The sequence below is a fragment of the Uloborus diversus genome, chromosome 5 (genome assembly GCF_026930045.1).
Source record: "Uloborus diversus isolate 005 chromosome 5, Udiv.v.3.1, whole genome shotgun sequence".
NCBI lineage: Eukaryota > Metazoa > Arthropoda > Arachnida > Araneae > Uloboridae > Uloborus > Uloborus diversus.
In genome coordinates, this window is record NC_072735.1 from 73,820,945 (window position 1) to 73,837,232 (window position 16,288).

At 34.7% G+C, this 16,288-nt stretch overlaps 1 protein-coding gene across 1 annotated transcript in view; it reads left to right on the forward strand.

Moving 5' to 3' along the window:
• The first annotated feature begins 8,293 nt into the window (after positions 1 to 8,293).
• LOC129222970 (protein tyrosine phosphatase domain-containing protein 1-like) overlaps positions 8,294 to 16,288 on the forward strand; it is a 34,895-nt gene continuing 26,900 nt past the window's right edge. The window contains exons 1-5 of the mRNA XM_054857533.1: positions 8,294 to 8,448; positions 9,244 to 9,324; positions 12,752 to 12,867; positions 12,963 to 12,984; positions 15,591 to 15,785. Coding sequence (XP_054713508.1) covers positions 8,294 to 8,448; positions 9,244 to 9,324; positions 12,752 to 12,867; positions 12,963 to 12,984; positions 15,591 to 15,785 — 569 coding nt within the window. The remainder of the gene's footprint in view (positions 8,449 to 9,243; positions 9,325 to 12,751; positions 12,868 to 12,962; positions 12,985 to 15,590; positions 15,786 to 16,288) is intronic.

Here is a 16,288-nt window from a genome sequence, read left to right on the forward strand (position 1 = left end):
ATTTTATTCATATTTTAGCAAAAGGCATTTTTAATCATCTTTTACAGAACATCTTTCTAGTCGGAAATAATGTAAAAATTAATAAACTATGATCATTACGTACACATATGTCTCGTCTCTGCTGCAGATATCACTACTTTTTTACATCATTTTGAAAATTAGCTTAACCATGTAAAGCATTCGCACGCGAACACACTCCAAGCTCAGTGAGGACTTAACGCAATGAATGTATCACTAAAACCGTAATTAAAATTCGAGGTATAATAGTAAACGCATCAAATCAACATTGGTTCGACTTTGAAATTTCTGGATAAGTGATGAATTATGCGTAATATAACTTCTGTCTGTGGAATTTTTAATTCCGCTCATTTCTCTCTCGCTTTTATAACTTTTCTTCAAAACTCTTGACGAAAAAGCAAAAACTTTAGAATTATTTTCAATCAATCATTAAAAATAAAGTAAGAAATAACAACGTCAAAAAGCACAGATTGCAGATTACAGCAGACACGTGTTTCGGCGTTACAAGAAACGCCGTTTTCAGTGCAAAAAGTAATGAGCTTATGGATGAAAAGACTTCATCCTTACATCCCTCCCTGACTGATTATATTAGTCTCTCTGGGGACCTAACTCGGCTCAAAGCTACATACTTAAGTCAACCACAGCTCGGTCCAAAGTAGTTCCTTGGAGCCTGTGTACAGTTAAACCCAGCACAACACTAATGGCAACATTTTACGTTCTATTTTACCCTGACTACGAAGTGCATCGAATTCTGTTGTTGATGGTTCGATTCTGACTCCTACTCCAGGAACATTGCTTTTAACTGCTTTGTCATCAAGTTCTATATAAAAACTCATGATGACGCGAACTCGGAAACGTCGTCAGTCAAATCTTTCTCGCAAAACTAAAAAAAAAAAACCCGTCAAGAAAGTACACGTCGCGAAACTCAGTCCCCTGAATCACAACAAAAACAAATGCAACATGTGAGAGATCAAAATCGACTTAATTACAATAGTCTTTCTCCCACGACGAAGAAAAAAGTGTTGTATAGCACTGCGAAAAGAATGTCTGACTACCGCAAAAGTCGGAAATCTGATCAAAATCGATTTAGTAGGCTTGGTAAACAAAAAATGCAGGCAGCGAAAACGCGTGCGACGCGATCCCGAATTGAGAATATGGCGACTGGTTGTTGCTATGGTAGATTTTGATCGCTGTCATGTGTTTAGTGACACTTGCAAAGTTAAGACGATTCAATTGACGTAAGAATCACCAAAATTGGCCAAGGCGTTTAGTCTTTAGAACGCCACATAGGAACAAACATACATAGACTCATAAACACATTACCCTCCTTTGCGTCGCGCACGTGCAGTCGGGTAGTGACATTTGGAAGGAGAAAAAAGACACAAGTTAATCATAACTAAGAATCCTCTTGATCAAATGAGTTTACAAACCAAAAAAAATAATCCTAATCGGCTGATCCGTTTCGGAGATCCAACGCCACAGAGCTTTAATCCTATTTATTCTTTGAAGAAAGTAAATTTCGCAATAGTATATTAACGTCTATCAAAATTGCTCTAAATGGTGAGGGCCTTCGTCTCATGGCCTTGCTGATATTCAAGGGTATGGTGGGCCAAATGTGGTATCAGAAAACATGCCATGCCTCATTCTTCGAAGTTCATCCTAACGTTTCTGGTATAGAAGTGTTTTATATGAGTTTATCTTACTTTTAAACGGAAATATAAATTTATTGGCTATTTTTGTTCTAAAATGAAGTTAAATAAGCAGTTAACATCGTAAGCCATAATAAGCAATTAACTAACAATTAACACTAAAACATGCCTTGACGTTGCGTTTATTTGTATTTCTGGTATTGATCACACTTTCTTTCTCCTGTCGTCTACTTACAAATCACGTCATCCCTATTTTGAGCCAATGGGTGATATTTTAGGATTACATATTTAATTACTGCTTATATTTTACATAAATAACAAAGAAAAATACAATAAAAACTTTTTCAGTCAGATAATTGTTTTATCTTCCTCTTTAGGATGAAGTATGAGCTCCGACCTAAAGCGTAACTTGGCGGATTTGAAACCTGTGAAATTGTCTGGGTCTCAAACGCTTGCTTTGGGAACATTACCACCTGTTCAGTAAGTAGATTTGTCTAGAACAGTGTACCTTTGAAAAGATTGAGATGGATACAAACTGTTTTCTTTATATAATTGAGTTTTTTTAACTTTAGCAAATGTAACATAGATGTAATATTAATGATTTAACTGCATAGAGAGTAGACTAGTTTTTCAGAAAATAACGATTGTCGTTTAATATGAATGAAATAAAAATTACTTACGTAATCCAAGAGTTATAACTAAAAGTGTAAGAATGCAACAAGTAGTGCAGTCCTTTAATGTAGCTTTCAGCCATATGAGTAAACCTTGTACAACTTCATTTATTTTAGTATATGGGTTATTCTCCAGAAAATATAACTTTTGAACGCAAGTATTTTTCAATTTCGACGGTTTTGTTTTCTTTTTTTTTAATTCTTACATGAAAGTGTTACCTACTAACCATACCTAGAAACCATAAACCTAGTAACCATAAACATCGGCCAAGCTAAGTTCCAATTATTTTACTCATAAATAAAAAATAAATAAAATAAATTCTTGTTCACGGAAGTAAAAAAAAAAGAAAAAAATTTTCAATGTTTGAAAATTGAGGTCAATTTAATATCAAAGTAGTAATTTTGTTAATTGTGCAAACAAAGAGCAAGTTTAATGATTAGTTGGAATCTAATATTAAGCTCTCCCAATTAAAGTACGGTTGAATTAGAAGTTATCCTTTTAGTTCAAATGTGTGTTAAAAAACAGTTTTTAGTAAATTTGAGAATATACTGGCAAGTTATAGTTTTGGTAGAATGCCTAAGATTAATATATTTCCCCTCATCAGTTATTTTCACCTCAGAATTAATGACATTGATAAGATCTGTCACGGAGGTGAGATTCACGGAGGTGAGGAAATTTCCATTAATATAGACCTAATGGATACTTTTTTCATGGAAATATAGTTTTTTTCTTCTTTGCTATAATCTGCACATGTTAAGCATATGAAAACATGGTCGCTTCTTTTTTTACATTAATTTACATCCCTGAAATTAAAGTTTTATAATTAATATTTCCTAATTTTTGGTAACTATGTGATACTGAGGGAGATTTTCGTCATTTTTCTGCCAATTAGTATAATAACACAATTAAAATATGAGTGGTGTATTTAAAAGAAAAGAAACAGTGAATTAAAGTTTCACAAAATATAACTATGTCCATATAGGGTAAGTGCTCCAGTAGTCGGTCAGTCTCCAGTAGTCGGCCACAGGGACATAAAATTGCTTATAAATAGAATATGTATAGCTCAAAATCGGATATGATGCATTCATTCCCACATTCCTTTACCTGTCCCCAATTATCATCCAACAACAGTGAAGTTGTAAGTACGTTTTATTAAGTAGTAATGATTCATTTTTTTTTAATAGGTGTGCCTATTAGGGTGGGCCGAAATAAGCCAAAAAAAAATTTTTTTTTCATAATCAATTTTTGGATAGCGCGCAAAAGTTGTGTAGTGAGCTAGTTAGCACTCACAAAAAATTTCTTGGATATTAAAAAATATCTAGCCGGCGCTATTTGACACTGAAAAACCGAAAAAAAAAGAGAAAAATGAATTTTTGTCGAAATTTTTTTTAAAAAATTAAATTCCAAATATTTTGCTGGAATGCACCGAAAATGTTATATAATGAGCTAGTTCGAGCAAATAAAATGTTTCATTGATTTTAATGAGCATTTAACCGCTCCTTTCCGACATCAAAAATTTGAGAAAAATGAAAAAATATTGAATTTCTTTAAAAACCAATGTGAAAATCATTTTTCAAAATTAAATCATAGACTAATTAATTAAATAGCACTATTAACCATAGTAATTATTATCACGCAATAGTATCATACATTTTCTAGAATTACATATAAAGATAATAAAATTTTGAATAAGAAATCTTCAAAATTGATTTATAATACCTCATGCATAATGAATATTATTTTTTGGAATAATATTGTCCCTTGTTATCAAATGATGGAAGTTCTTTTCTAGCTTGAAGTTTGGCACGAATGTATCCATCTCGTGCAGTTTCACCACGAACTTATATTGCAGCTTCGGTTATTAGTTTCACACTACGTTTCACAGCTTGCATGTGACAGGGAAATTTCTCGAAAGTGAACTCTGTAATCTGTTTTTTGCACATTTCTTTCAATTGTTGGTCTTTTAGATGCATTGTAGGAGGTGGCTCTGTGGTGTCTTTGCCTAATCAACTAAATCAACATAATCTACTGCTTCAAAATTGAGTTTAGGACGTTTAAAAAATCGTACACCATCCGAGCTCTTCATCTTCTTATTTCTAGAGTTCAGAATGCGCCTAACAACTAATTCCCGAATGTATTTTCTTGAGTCAAACAGCATTGTCAACAGTAGCTGTGCCAGATGAGCAAAATATGCATTATTTGAGAGAACTTTGGAAATTATCTCCTTAAAGTTGCCCGGAAACTGCCTTGCAAGAGAAATAACTTTCCAAAAATGTTGGGCACCATACTGGCAGTTCTGTTTCATTTTTATTGCAAACTACATTAGAGCATAAACTAACATTACATACTTTACAAGCATTGTAAGATCTTCTGATGGAGTTGGAGTGCCTATACCCAAGCGTAACAAACGGTTTGCAGTTGTCAGCCATTGCGTATGACTGAGTTTGCCTGAGCTACTGTCAGCCACGCTAGAAGGACAACTACCATCTTTTACGGCAAGACAGATTCTATACAAATATTGTTGTTCAGTACTTAATTTTTTTATATCTTCCATGTCCAAAACCAGAAAATTGCATTCAATTTTATCAAATTTGACCACCGGATTTTTTTCACAATCTCTAAGAAGTTGTCCGATAGCTCCAGAATATGAATGTGGCCCCGTTGTGCAACCGTCCAGTTCCAGAATAAGATGCCTCAGTGGCAACTCATTAGTATGCAGCAGACATATGTTCCACTGTAAAGGTCTTTTTGAGATGTGTCTCAAGTAAACGAATTACTCCACCTTTCTATCCCGTATTTACATTTGTTCCATCACATAGAATAACCGATAAGTTAAGCAAGCTCATATCATACTTTTTTGTAAAGCCTATAATACCTTGCGAAATTTCTTTTGCACTTTCACCAACTGTTAGTGATAAATGACCGATGTACTTGCTACCTGGATCTTCTATCAGTGCTACATGTGCTTCAGATGCTAATTTTTGATGCAGATGTCTTTTGAAGGGTGTCATCTTTGCGGCCATCAAAATACAAACTCTTTATTAGCTGCCCCTTTAACTGCTCTTAAATCCCTTTCTCTTAGCTCGCTCCTTTTTTTTATCGACTTCCCTCCTTACTTTGTTTTTATCGACTATATATTTTTGTTTTGTTTAGGAGAAACTAAGTCGAAATCGTCGAGAACTGCTGTAGCAATTTTAGCCACTGATCTATTTGAAGCGCCAGTTTGATGTGCTGCTAAAGCTGTATGAGGCATAGAAAGCCTTGTTTGACTTGTCGTTGTTGATGGCGCATCAGTTCGCTTACGTTTTCTTGAAAGCGGATAATTCAATTTAAAATCGTCATCTGTATTTTCTGTGCTTTCTCCTGATTCAAGCTCTGTTTCAGGTTCATTCAATGTAATATGATTTTCCTTGACCCTCAATCCATTTCTTTAATACTCAAGGGCTCTATTTGTCAAACATATATAAAATAGTTATAGAATAATCTTAGGAATAATAGAAGCAGTTGAGCGCCGTTTATTATCCAGGAGAAACAATTGGAACCGAAAATTGAAAAATTAGCATCTTATGTAACTATTTTTTATTTGAGGGTATGCGTTTTTTAAAATTGGCGTACAAATGCTGCATAAAATTGATTGAATTTTCACTGTTTTTTCTAAGTAACGTATTCCCTAACATTTCAGTATTTACTTATTTCGGAACTAGTTTTTTTTTTTCATTTTTCCATGTTTCAGTCTTAAAGGAGCGTAGCTAAATATTCTACGAAATAAGTCTTTGAGGATTTCAACTAATGCACTGACAGATACGTCTAATGTTTGCTGAAACTAGCTTCAAACTTTTATTTTTGACTCCCCCCCCCCCCGCCCAACTTTTTTTTTTTTTTTTTTTTTGAAAAAAGTGCATTTTTGCCGGGGTTTTTTCAGTTTTTCAAGGTCAAATAGCTCCAGCTAAATATTAAACAAATTTAGCGAAATTTTTTATGGGTAATAACGGGCCCATATAGCAACTTTTCCGCACTATCCAAAAACAGATTTCCAAAAAAAGTTTTTTCGGCCCACCCTAGTGCCTATCATCCTAGTTTGCGATTCTGCTTATTTTTTTCTTAAGAAGACACTTCCTCTTTAAATGTTAAGTACCCTTTTTTTTCGTTCTGATGTAAATTTCCATTTACTTATATTTTAATGGATAGTATAACATTACGTTTCAATTAAAAATTAAACTTCTTCTTCGGCTCAATTATTTGTAGAGGGGTGGCCGAACACTGGGTACTGAATTCTTATGCATTTCCAATAGTCGGACATGGCAGATTGGCCACTGGTTTGGTTGATGTGCCCAATAGTCGTCTACGTACTTAATATGGATTTTCTAAAGTTCATATAATAGTAATTAAAACAAAGTATTTATTTAATAGCAATTTAGCTGTTTTGAGAAAAAAATCCCTTTCTAGCGCTATTTCTTCAAAAGGAAATGCTTAAATTTTCTGCCTTAACTTTTTCTGAAAAATAGAGTCGTTTCATCATTTTACTGCTTCTAATAATGGTTTTAGAGAAGAAATTTCAAAAACAGGGTTGAATACAGGTTGTAAATTCAGTTTAGAATATAAATTCTAATACTCAACTTGTCATTACCAAATGGTAATTTAATGTTGTTGTTTTTTTAATCAAATCATGATGCGTTGATGAAAGTGATTTAATCAGCAATAAATAAACATTCCCATTGTAAGGAATTAAGAGGTAATACTTCAATAATTACGTTAACTCAAATTGTATCAATGAGCGTTAAACATGTGATTATTCTTTCTATTGCTCATTTTGCTAAACTATTTGCCTCACCAAAAGTTCAAGAATCCTGTATTCTATTCAGAGTAATTATTTCAAATGTTGATATGTTGATACCACTTCTTATTACTGCTTCTAACCAAATATTCAATTTATTGGGCTTTCTTTACAAGGAAATCAAAATTTACTTCTTGTTTAAAAGTATGCCAAATTTCTTTCAAAATAACATGGTTTCAAAGTTGTATTGCGTTGCCCTCTCACTCCATTTTAGTTTATTCATTGCTTACTAATGTTCTTGTTGAAAGCTGTAAGACTATCTTCATGATATCCCCCATTTCTCAATTTCCATTTACCCATATACAGGCCCATCATCTGGGCAATAGTTGAGGAGGGGGGACAATTGACTCTCTGTATTTTCGAAATGTAGTTTAAATCTGCATTTTTGCTTGTATTTTGATGCATTTTTCCGATAAAATGCACTGAATTCATACCCTTTATCCTTTGATTGTTGAAATTTGTGGGTTTTTAAAAAACAGCAATCACTGTCTTGAATGGCCGACTACTGGAGCTCTTACCTTATGTGTTGCGGCAGTGGTGCCCAGCCTACGGCCTGCCGTGCGAAACTGATAATTGTGGCCCGTTATTATGTTCACTGTTGTGAAACTAAAACTATCTTATCTAACCTACCGAAATAACAGATCTTCTTCATTCGACAATTTCAATTCTGGGGCTAAAGATTAATGCTTTACTTTGATTTTATCTGGGGCTTAGTCAAAAATTGATTTTTTTAGAAGCAGGTGGAATCTTTGTATTAATAAAATATGCTTGTAGTAATAAAAACAACAATCATTTACATTCCGTAAATAAATGAGAAAGTAATAATACTTTTAATTAAAAAGCATCTTATTTATTCACATCTCAATCATTTCTTTCATCCGAACAACGCTCGATCTAAATTTGTCCAGATTCGAGCTTCCACCGATGCTATGAAAACAAATTACACTGTTATCATTTATGTAAAAACCGACCAGTCAAATACAATTCAACATTGCCTCAATGAAACGCAGAGCTCAAAAAACTCCTTAACTTACGTGAAACTCAAACAATCATTATCCTTCAATCAAAATAATTTTCCTGAAAGTTCTTGAACTTAATAAATGTTGATTGCTGTCGTTTAATGCATAGATATGGTATTTTGCCCGAGAAGTTGCGCCAGAGCTCATCGAAGGCCATTCACTGTTCCGTGTTCTGCCCCGGAAGAAGATGTCGATACGAGGGAGGAGCTTACTGGCAGAAGCAGGACATGCACATCATGGGAGTCCTATCCACATGGTAAGAATTCTAAGATTTTATCTCAATCGGTATAGCCAGAGCTGCCAACTTTTGAAAAACTAAATTTCTAACATAGTTTTATGTGGGTGGGGGGGGGGGGATAAAACGGCACATTTAATTACAAAGGCAAAAGACGCAACGAATAATTTACGTTTGAATTCTGTACTTCAGACTCAGACTGACGTCCAGAAACTGCGATTTTACGTTTATTAGTGCATTGGTATGTAGAAGCCTATTCAGCATCAAGCCATGGGAACGTAATTCCTAAAAACAAAACCCTTTTTTTTTTTTGCATTGTTAAAAGAACACGCGTCCCTTTCTTTGCATGCGTTTTTCCTCTCTCCTGTTAAATTGCCATTTTGTTACATACGTCTTTCTGGCTCTGAGGTAAAAAAATTACATTATGACAACACTTTTCTTTGAAAAACATACTAACAATCAAAGTAAAGTTTTTTTTTTTTATTTTTTTATTTTAGCATTAACTATAGTAAGATTATTTTGCATATTTTTAAACAGACATTTAGAATGTTATCAGAAAAACAATATTATCTAAATGGGTATAATATTATAAAAAGCTTTAATGATTGAAAAAATTCCTGTGATTCCAAAAGAAATGAAAGAAAATCGTAGATTTTGGACACCTTTTCGTATCGTCGTAGTTCAAGGCTGTAGTTCGTAGAAACTACGATTTTTTCGTAACAGTTGGTAAAAAGGATCGAGTTTTATTTGGTATTTTACTGATCGTTGATTTTTTACGATGCTTCGTTTCCAATTAACATACAAATCCTATTTCAGGATCACCGATGACATTGTGACGATGGCTCGTCCCTCCACAGAAATCATCAAAAAGTACAAAATCATCAGGCAGTTTCGCGAGTAAGTAGCTCCATGTCACGTAAAATTCATTAGATGCTAAATGCAGGATATAAAGGGAAATACGTCGTTTCCCTTGATGAATCATTGATTGTAACAAAAAAAGGTCCATTTACTATCGCAAGCGAGGAGAAAAATATGGACAATATTTATATCGAGAATGTAAAGAAGGTAATGAATTTAGGATTGTCGCAGGTTTATCTTACAACGTGAAATTAAAAATAAAACGAGCTGATGTGTGCATCACATGATTTCCTTTTACTCCAATTTAATCTCATTTCCCCATTATTGGCAATTTTAATGTGATTCAATAGTTAACTCTAAATATCGCCAACAGTGGACAAATTGAAACCAAATTAAAAAACAAAGAAAAGAAAAAAAATCCGCCAAATTTGTCGCCAAGTTGGCGATCAAAAGACATGCGATATATCGCTTAGTGTCCGACAAATTATAACACAACTTGAGTTTACACCGAAATTAACAATGATTTCCACAGAAAAAGAGGCAAAAGAACCCCTTAAGTACATCCGAATGCAATCAAAAGGGGTGCACAACTAGACCTCACTAGGAGTCTACGTACCAAACTTCAACTTTCTAGGACATACCGTTTTTGAGTTATGTGAGATACATACGCACATACATGCATACATACGGACGTCACGAGAAAATTCGTTGTAATTAACTCGGGGAACGTCAAAATGGATATTTCGGGTGTCTGTACGTTCCCAGGCATATATCCACGTGTGATCGGATTGAAAAAGAATCAACATTCATTCGCGGGTGAGAAAAATGGAAATTAAGGCCGATTTTTGAGTGAAAATTTTTTCGCGAATACAATACTTCCTTTTTTGTAAAAGGAAGTAAAAAGTGGAAAAAAATGTTAAAATCTACTCATTATACTATATAAAAAAATTATATCTGATACTATAAAAGTTAAAATTCTCTCTCCATTTCTTTGTGCCAATGATTTTCAAGTTGTGATACAGTTTAGGCAAGCGATATCTCTTGAAATGGTACGAAAAGCCCTGCTACCATGGAAAGCATGACGCCGACTTATAGAAAAGAAACAAGGTTAACAGATTAAGCATTTAAAAAAATAATCTTTACGTTTTAAACATTAAAAAAATTGCTTCAAAATCTATCTAAAAATATTCTATATGAAACTTTCTGAATCTTTTCAATACAGGACTGTTTTCGATGCAAATCTACTTGTGAAATTAGGAATTACGTTGGATTCGAACTTACATATTTTGATGTTTTTTGAACAGCTCAAAATTTAACAAAAAAGCATTCCAGTCAGAAACTGATACGTGGGAATAAGTTGCCCTGGCTAAGATTTATAGAGCAAAAATGCTTTGTTCCAATCCTACTTTTAAAAATAATAAAAGGGCAGACACGCCGATGTTTCCCTTACTTTCAATTAATTAATTAACAAAAAAAATATTAAATACCTATTATTATTATTATTATTGGGGGGAGACTCATTTTTGCTTTGATGTACGAGGTCTGTAAATTAAGTAATGAGACTGGCAACGTTGCGTTTGATCTGGCAACACTGGAAGCGCGGGGCTTGGTGGGGTGGCAGAGGAGCATGTTATCCACCTTCAGTACGAGTTTGACCTCGCTCGAGTTATTTGGTTGTGCGTAGCGATTGTTTTTTTGAAAGTTTTTTCTATTGTGTTCTAAAAATGAATGACATCAATTTCGAGCAACGGTGTGCTATCAGGTTTTGCTTCAGACTTGGGCACAGTGCAACGGAAACTCTTCTTAAACTTCAGCAGACCTACAGAGATAGTGTTTTGTCAAGAGCCCAGGTTTTTCGGTGGTTTAAGGCATTTTCAGAAGAAAGAGAGTCGATTGAGGATGAACCACGAAGCGGAAGGCCTTCATCTTCAAGAACCGATGAAAATGTCGACAGAATCCGGGATCTTGTGCGTTCAGATCGTCGGTTGACAGTCAGAATGATCGGGGAAGAGTTAAATTTGACTCACACCACCGTTCATCAAATTTTGACCAATGCATTGGGGATGAGAAAAATCTGCGCAAAAATGGTTCCAAAAAAACCTTTCGCAAGACCAGAAGAACATCTGGAAGGAAAGGTGCCTTGACTTTTTGAGTTCTATTGAAAATGACCCCCATTTTCTGGAACGTGTCATTACTGGTGACGAGTCTTGGGTGTTTGAGTACGACGCAGAAACCAAGCGCCAGAGCATGGAGTGGCACACTTCAACCTCTCCGAGGTCAAAAAAGACAAGGATGGCGAAGTCAAAGATTAAATGCATGCTGATTTGTTTTTTTGATATTCACGGAATCGTCCACAAAGAGTTTCTACCACAAGGTCAAACGGTCAATCGACACTTTTACCGAGAGGTTCTTGAAAGACTTCGAAAAAGGGTCATTCGTGTGAGACCAAACATCAAGAACAAGTGGATGTTGCATCACGGTAATGCTCCTTGTCACACAGCAATTTTAATAAACGAGTTTTTGGCCAGCAAAAACATTCCTGTGACTCTTCAGCCTCCTTATTCGCCTGACTTGAGTCCTTGTGACTTTTTTCTCTTCCCAAAGTTGAAAAATCACCTCAAGGGAAATCATTTCGAGACAGTCGAAAACATTCAAACGGCTGTAACCGACCAGCTGAAGGTTATTCCAGTATCGGAGTTCCAGCACTGCTATGAGGAGTGGAAGAAACGGCTCCAGCGCTGTGTGGTCTCAGAAGGAAGTCTTTTGAAGGTGACAAAATAGAATTTGATTTTTTTTTAAATTTTTTATTCAAAAAGAATAACGTCTCATTACTTAATTTACAGACCTCGTATTTTCACCACAAGAATAGCTTTCTTTAATGTGTTTTTTAACATTCATTGTCTATTTCTTTTACTGAAAAATAGGCAGCAGAAGGACAATGATCTACTGTAGTAGATTCAAATGATTATCTCTAAATCGCTACCGTTTATGTCAGAGTAGCTTTAGAAAAATCTAAGATACAAAAATAATGAATCGCAAATGAAGTTTTAGATCTTGAAAATAAAATTTTAAATGCTTTTAATATTGTCATTTTAAAGTTTTGAGCGTTGTAAAAATAAAAAAAAAAACGGCGAAAGCTTAAAAAATGAATATTCCCCTAAAAAAAAAGACGTGACTCCGTTAATACTGTTCAAAAGTTGCATGCGTTGAAACGATTCTTACAGTATATCGTATTGAATTTTCTTAAATTATTTTTAAAGAATTTAAAAGAAGTTTGTTTCTTTAACATCCTGTAAATTTCCCCCTCTATTACTGAAAACACTATTTAAAAAATTATATTCTTTAACTGTGAAAAAATGTAGAACTTTGTAGTAAATCTATTTGTTTGAAAATCTATATTATTATGAAAACAAATTAATATAATAATACGATCTTTTTCAATAACATGTTCTTTATTTTTGTTTAGTATTGGCATCAGATCATTAATCAACCTGCAAGAACGGGGAGAACACAGTTCTTGTGGAGTACCACTCGAAGAGTCGGGATTTACATATGATCCACAAATTTTCATGGAAAATAAAAGTAAAAGACAATTATATTGAGTATATATTTTTTTATCTGTTCTTTTTTGTTTCTTAATATTTGCAATAATATTTTTCTTTTTTTTTTACATGCAGTCTTTTATTATAATTTTGATTGGTAAGTAACGGTGGTATTTTTTAATCCCCTTTTCGACGTAAAATTATATTTGAATATGTTACCTCAAACTATTTCCTTATTTAGCAACTCTCTAAACGTTTTGTTAATAATCCTCAATGTTCCTTGCTCTACTTTTAAGCAATAATACTGTAATTTAGGGACATCTCAACATCTGGGTGACTTCGACATTTGTAAGAAAGCCCCTTAAAAAGAAGGTCTCTACTCCATCAGTGTCGCATATGGAGAGCACTGTATTGGGTTTTCGAGTACTGTGCATCGTTGTTAATCGAAGCTCTTTAAAATTCAGATATTTGGCAAGGAAATAAATGTTGAAAATCCATTAAGTAAGCTCTGAAAGTTCATAAAGCCTAAATTATGAGATTGACACTGACATCAAGCCATATCAGCCTACAGTGCTGGCCAAATTATTCGACTAAGACTGTTTTAAAAGCAAATTCTTAATTGATTACATAACTATAGACACATTAACGGAACGAAATAATTATATAATATTTAGTATGCATTCCCTTGTTCTTGACGAGCATTTTAAGTCTTTTTGGCATACTTTTCACATGGTTTACACCACTTCTTAACTTTTTAAAAAAGGAGGTAAAAAATTGTTTGTACTTACTATTATATATACTCACATACGCACACTCACTAATTACCTAAAACTAACTTTAAAACAGAACACACTAATAAAAAGAACTAGTGAACTGTTTAAGCTGATTGAGGTTATGTTCCTGGTAGGTAGATAAACAAAGAACATAAACAAAGCAGACAGTGCTGCACCTACAAACATTAAATTATGCTAAAATAACGTAATAATTAGTGTACGGTATGTACTGTACTTTAACAATAAGATAAATGGTATTTTAGTACAAATAGTGTAAAAAAAAAAAAAAAAAAAAAACTCCTTAATCTAATAATTTGGCCCGCACTGTAGTCGGAAACTAAGGACCCGGCCCTTGAGTCCGGTTTAGGCTGGTAATCGAGTAGTACAAGTTTAGTACTTTTTATTGGGGGGGGGGGGGTGGGCAAAGGGCCAAGGGGCCCGTCTTGGCTCTTGGTGACTGATTGACAACGATAATTAATATTGTCAATGGCTTTGGTTTTTGGGCAGCTCTGAAGTGACTGGCTACTGAGATCAATCTTTCAGATACGAGGGGTTAATACTGCCGTGGGCTGGTAAACGGCAGTATCTGCAGAAATGAGTTTTCGAAATATTTGAAGAAATGCAAAAACAATGAAAAAAATGCAGTTACTGCCCTTTACCTGCCCAAGGCAGAATAGTCAGTTAGAGGCAGACGGAAGTACTGTCATCTTTTATACACATGTGTAAGTTGGGAGATTTTAACGCATCAAGTTCCCCTGATTTGTATATTTTAAGTCATGTCGTAGCAAAATACTTTATGTAGTTACTTTGTTATTATTGTTACTATTATTTTAATACATTTTTGTCCTTCGCTGTGGTGTTCTAAAAGAGTGCACACTTATCAAGCATCAGAACTGGGTTCGAATCCTGGAAGAGCCGATTTTCCTGGATGTATAGGGTTTCTCCCTTACGGTAGGAAGTTTTATGTCCACATTCCGCAGGCTCTGCATAATACAGCAGCGAACTGCGCAATAAGACATCGCCTCATGGATCTAGAAGTTAGGACGGAACTGTACCCAGTACTTCGAGGGATATTAAAAACAGTAAAAGGTACCGTTGTGAGTGCAGTGGCTATTATTACTATCATAATACTGCTGAACAGTAGTTGGTGAATAGGCCGCAGACTGCAATAGGAGTTTCCTTGAGGCTTGTGTGGATGATGGCAATCAAACCTAGTTAACAAGCAACTAGTGTTCATATAGTAAAAATATAGCTATTACTGAAAAGATAACACCTCACAACGCCCGCAAACCTTAGAACTGCTGCTTCGATTTAAATGGGAGGTATAGCAACGTCCTCCTTACATTCCCGACTTAGTGCCATGGAATTTTCATGTTTTCGGTAAGCTCCTCGGTGGACAATGATTCATATCACAACAGTGAGGATGTGAAAGCAGCTGTCTCTGTGTTTTTACATTGCACTGGAGAAGATTTCTATGCATTCATAATTTGAAGTTGGTCGTTCGTTCGGAGAAATGTTTGAAGTCTCTAGGGAACTATGCGGAAAACTATACATACATTGTATGCTCTCACAGCTGTGTTTCTTTTTTTACGGTAATTTAATAAATAGTCATAACTTGGAAGTTCAACTAACTTTTTGATCTGCTCTCGTATAAACTCCATACCATTATAGATAAATCCAACGATGAAAATAGTAATAACACGAGTAAAAGTTCTAGTTGCTATACTAAAGCTGAATTTTCGTTTTAAAGAAAGAATGAAAACTTCTCATTTTTCTCTCTCTTTCTCCCTATACTTCTATGAATACATTTATGTCTATGCCTGTTATATTCACTCATTTTATTTTTACTCTCAATAAAGTTTCCCCCTTTTTTTTGGCACTTTTTTCTATTTATCAACAATCGTTTGGCACAGTATAGCCTATTAAGACTCTTGCGCTAGTAAACTTAATACAGCCAACCAAATTTTATATTTTACCTTTTTATTTTCAGGAAAGACTTCGGTTCAGTGCCAAAAACCGTCCTCTTGGACATGGTGAAGGTGTTGGCCTTTGCGCTGACAGAAGGCAAAGTGGCCATCCACAGTCACGCCGGGCTTGGACGAGCAGGTGTGCTGGTAGCCTGTTATCTCATTTACACACTTCGATGCAAGCCCACTGACGCTGTTTCCTACATCAGGCAAAAGAGGTACGGGCAAATCAGTCGACACTTTACTCGCTTTTGAAAAAAAAACCTCTACTTGTTGCAAAGATACTTTTAACAAAAAAAAAGTAGTTAATACTACTGTCTTTGTCCATGCATTGGCCAATCTCCTCCTTAAGCAAAATAAAAAAGCAGCTAGTTGACCATATAGGAAAACAACTGAGGATTTGTAAAATGTATGAAAATAAACAATGCTTGAAATGATCATCCAATTCACTCAGGTTGTCAAAAAAAGCGGGGGGGGGGACTAGACCCAGTTTTCATAAATACTTACTTCTAACTTCAGTTGTGCTCTTCCGAGAAAGCAATGCAATTTCTGAAATTCTTCTTGAAGAATTTTCTTTTGGGACTGTCCTTAAATGATGCAACACTTCTTGTTTTCCCCTATCCTTGTCACAAACTGTCAAAATTTTACAAAACTCCACTACCCCCCCCCCCCTAGCCTCAAGACGTGACATCATTTGCAGACAGCCCTTATGCAGACTTTT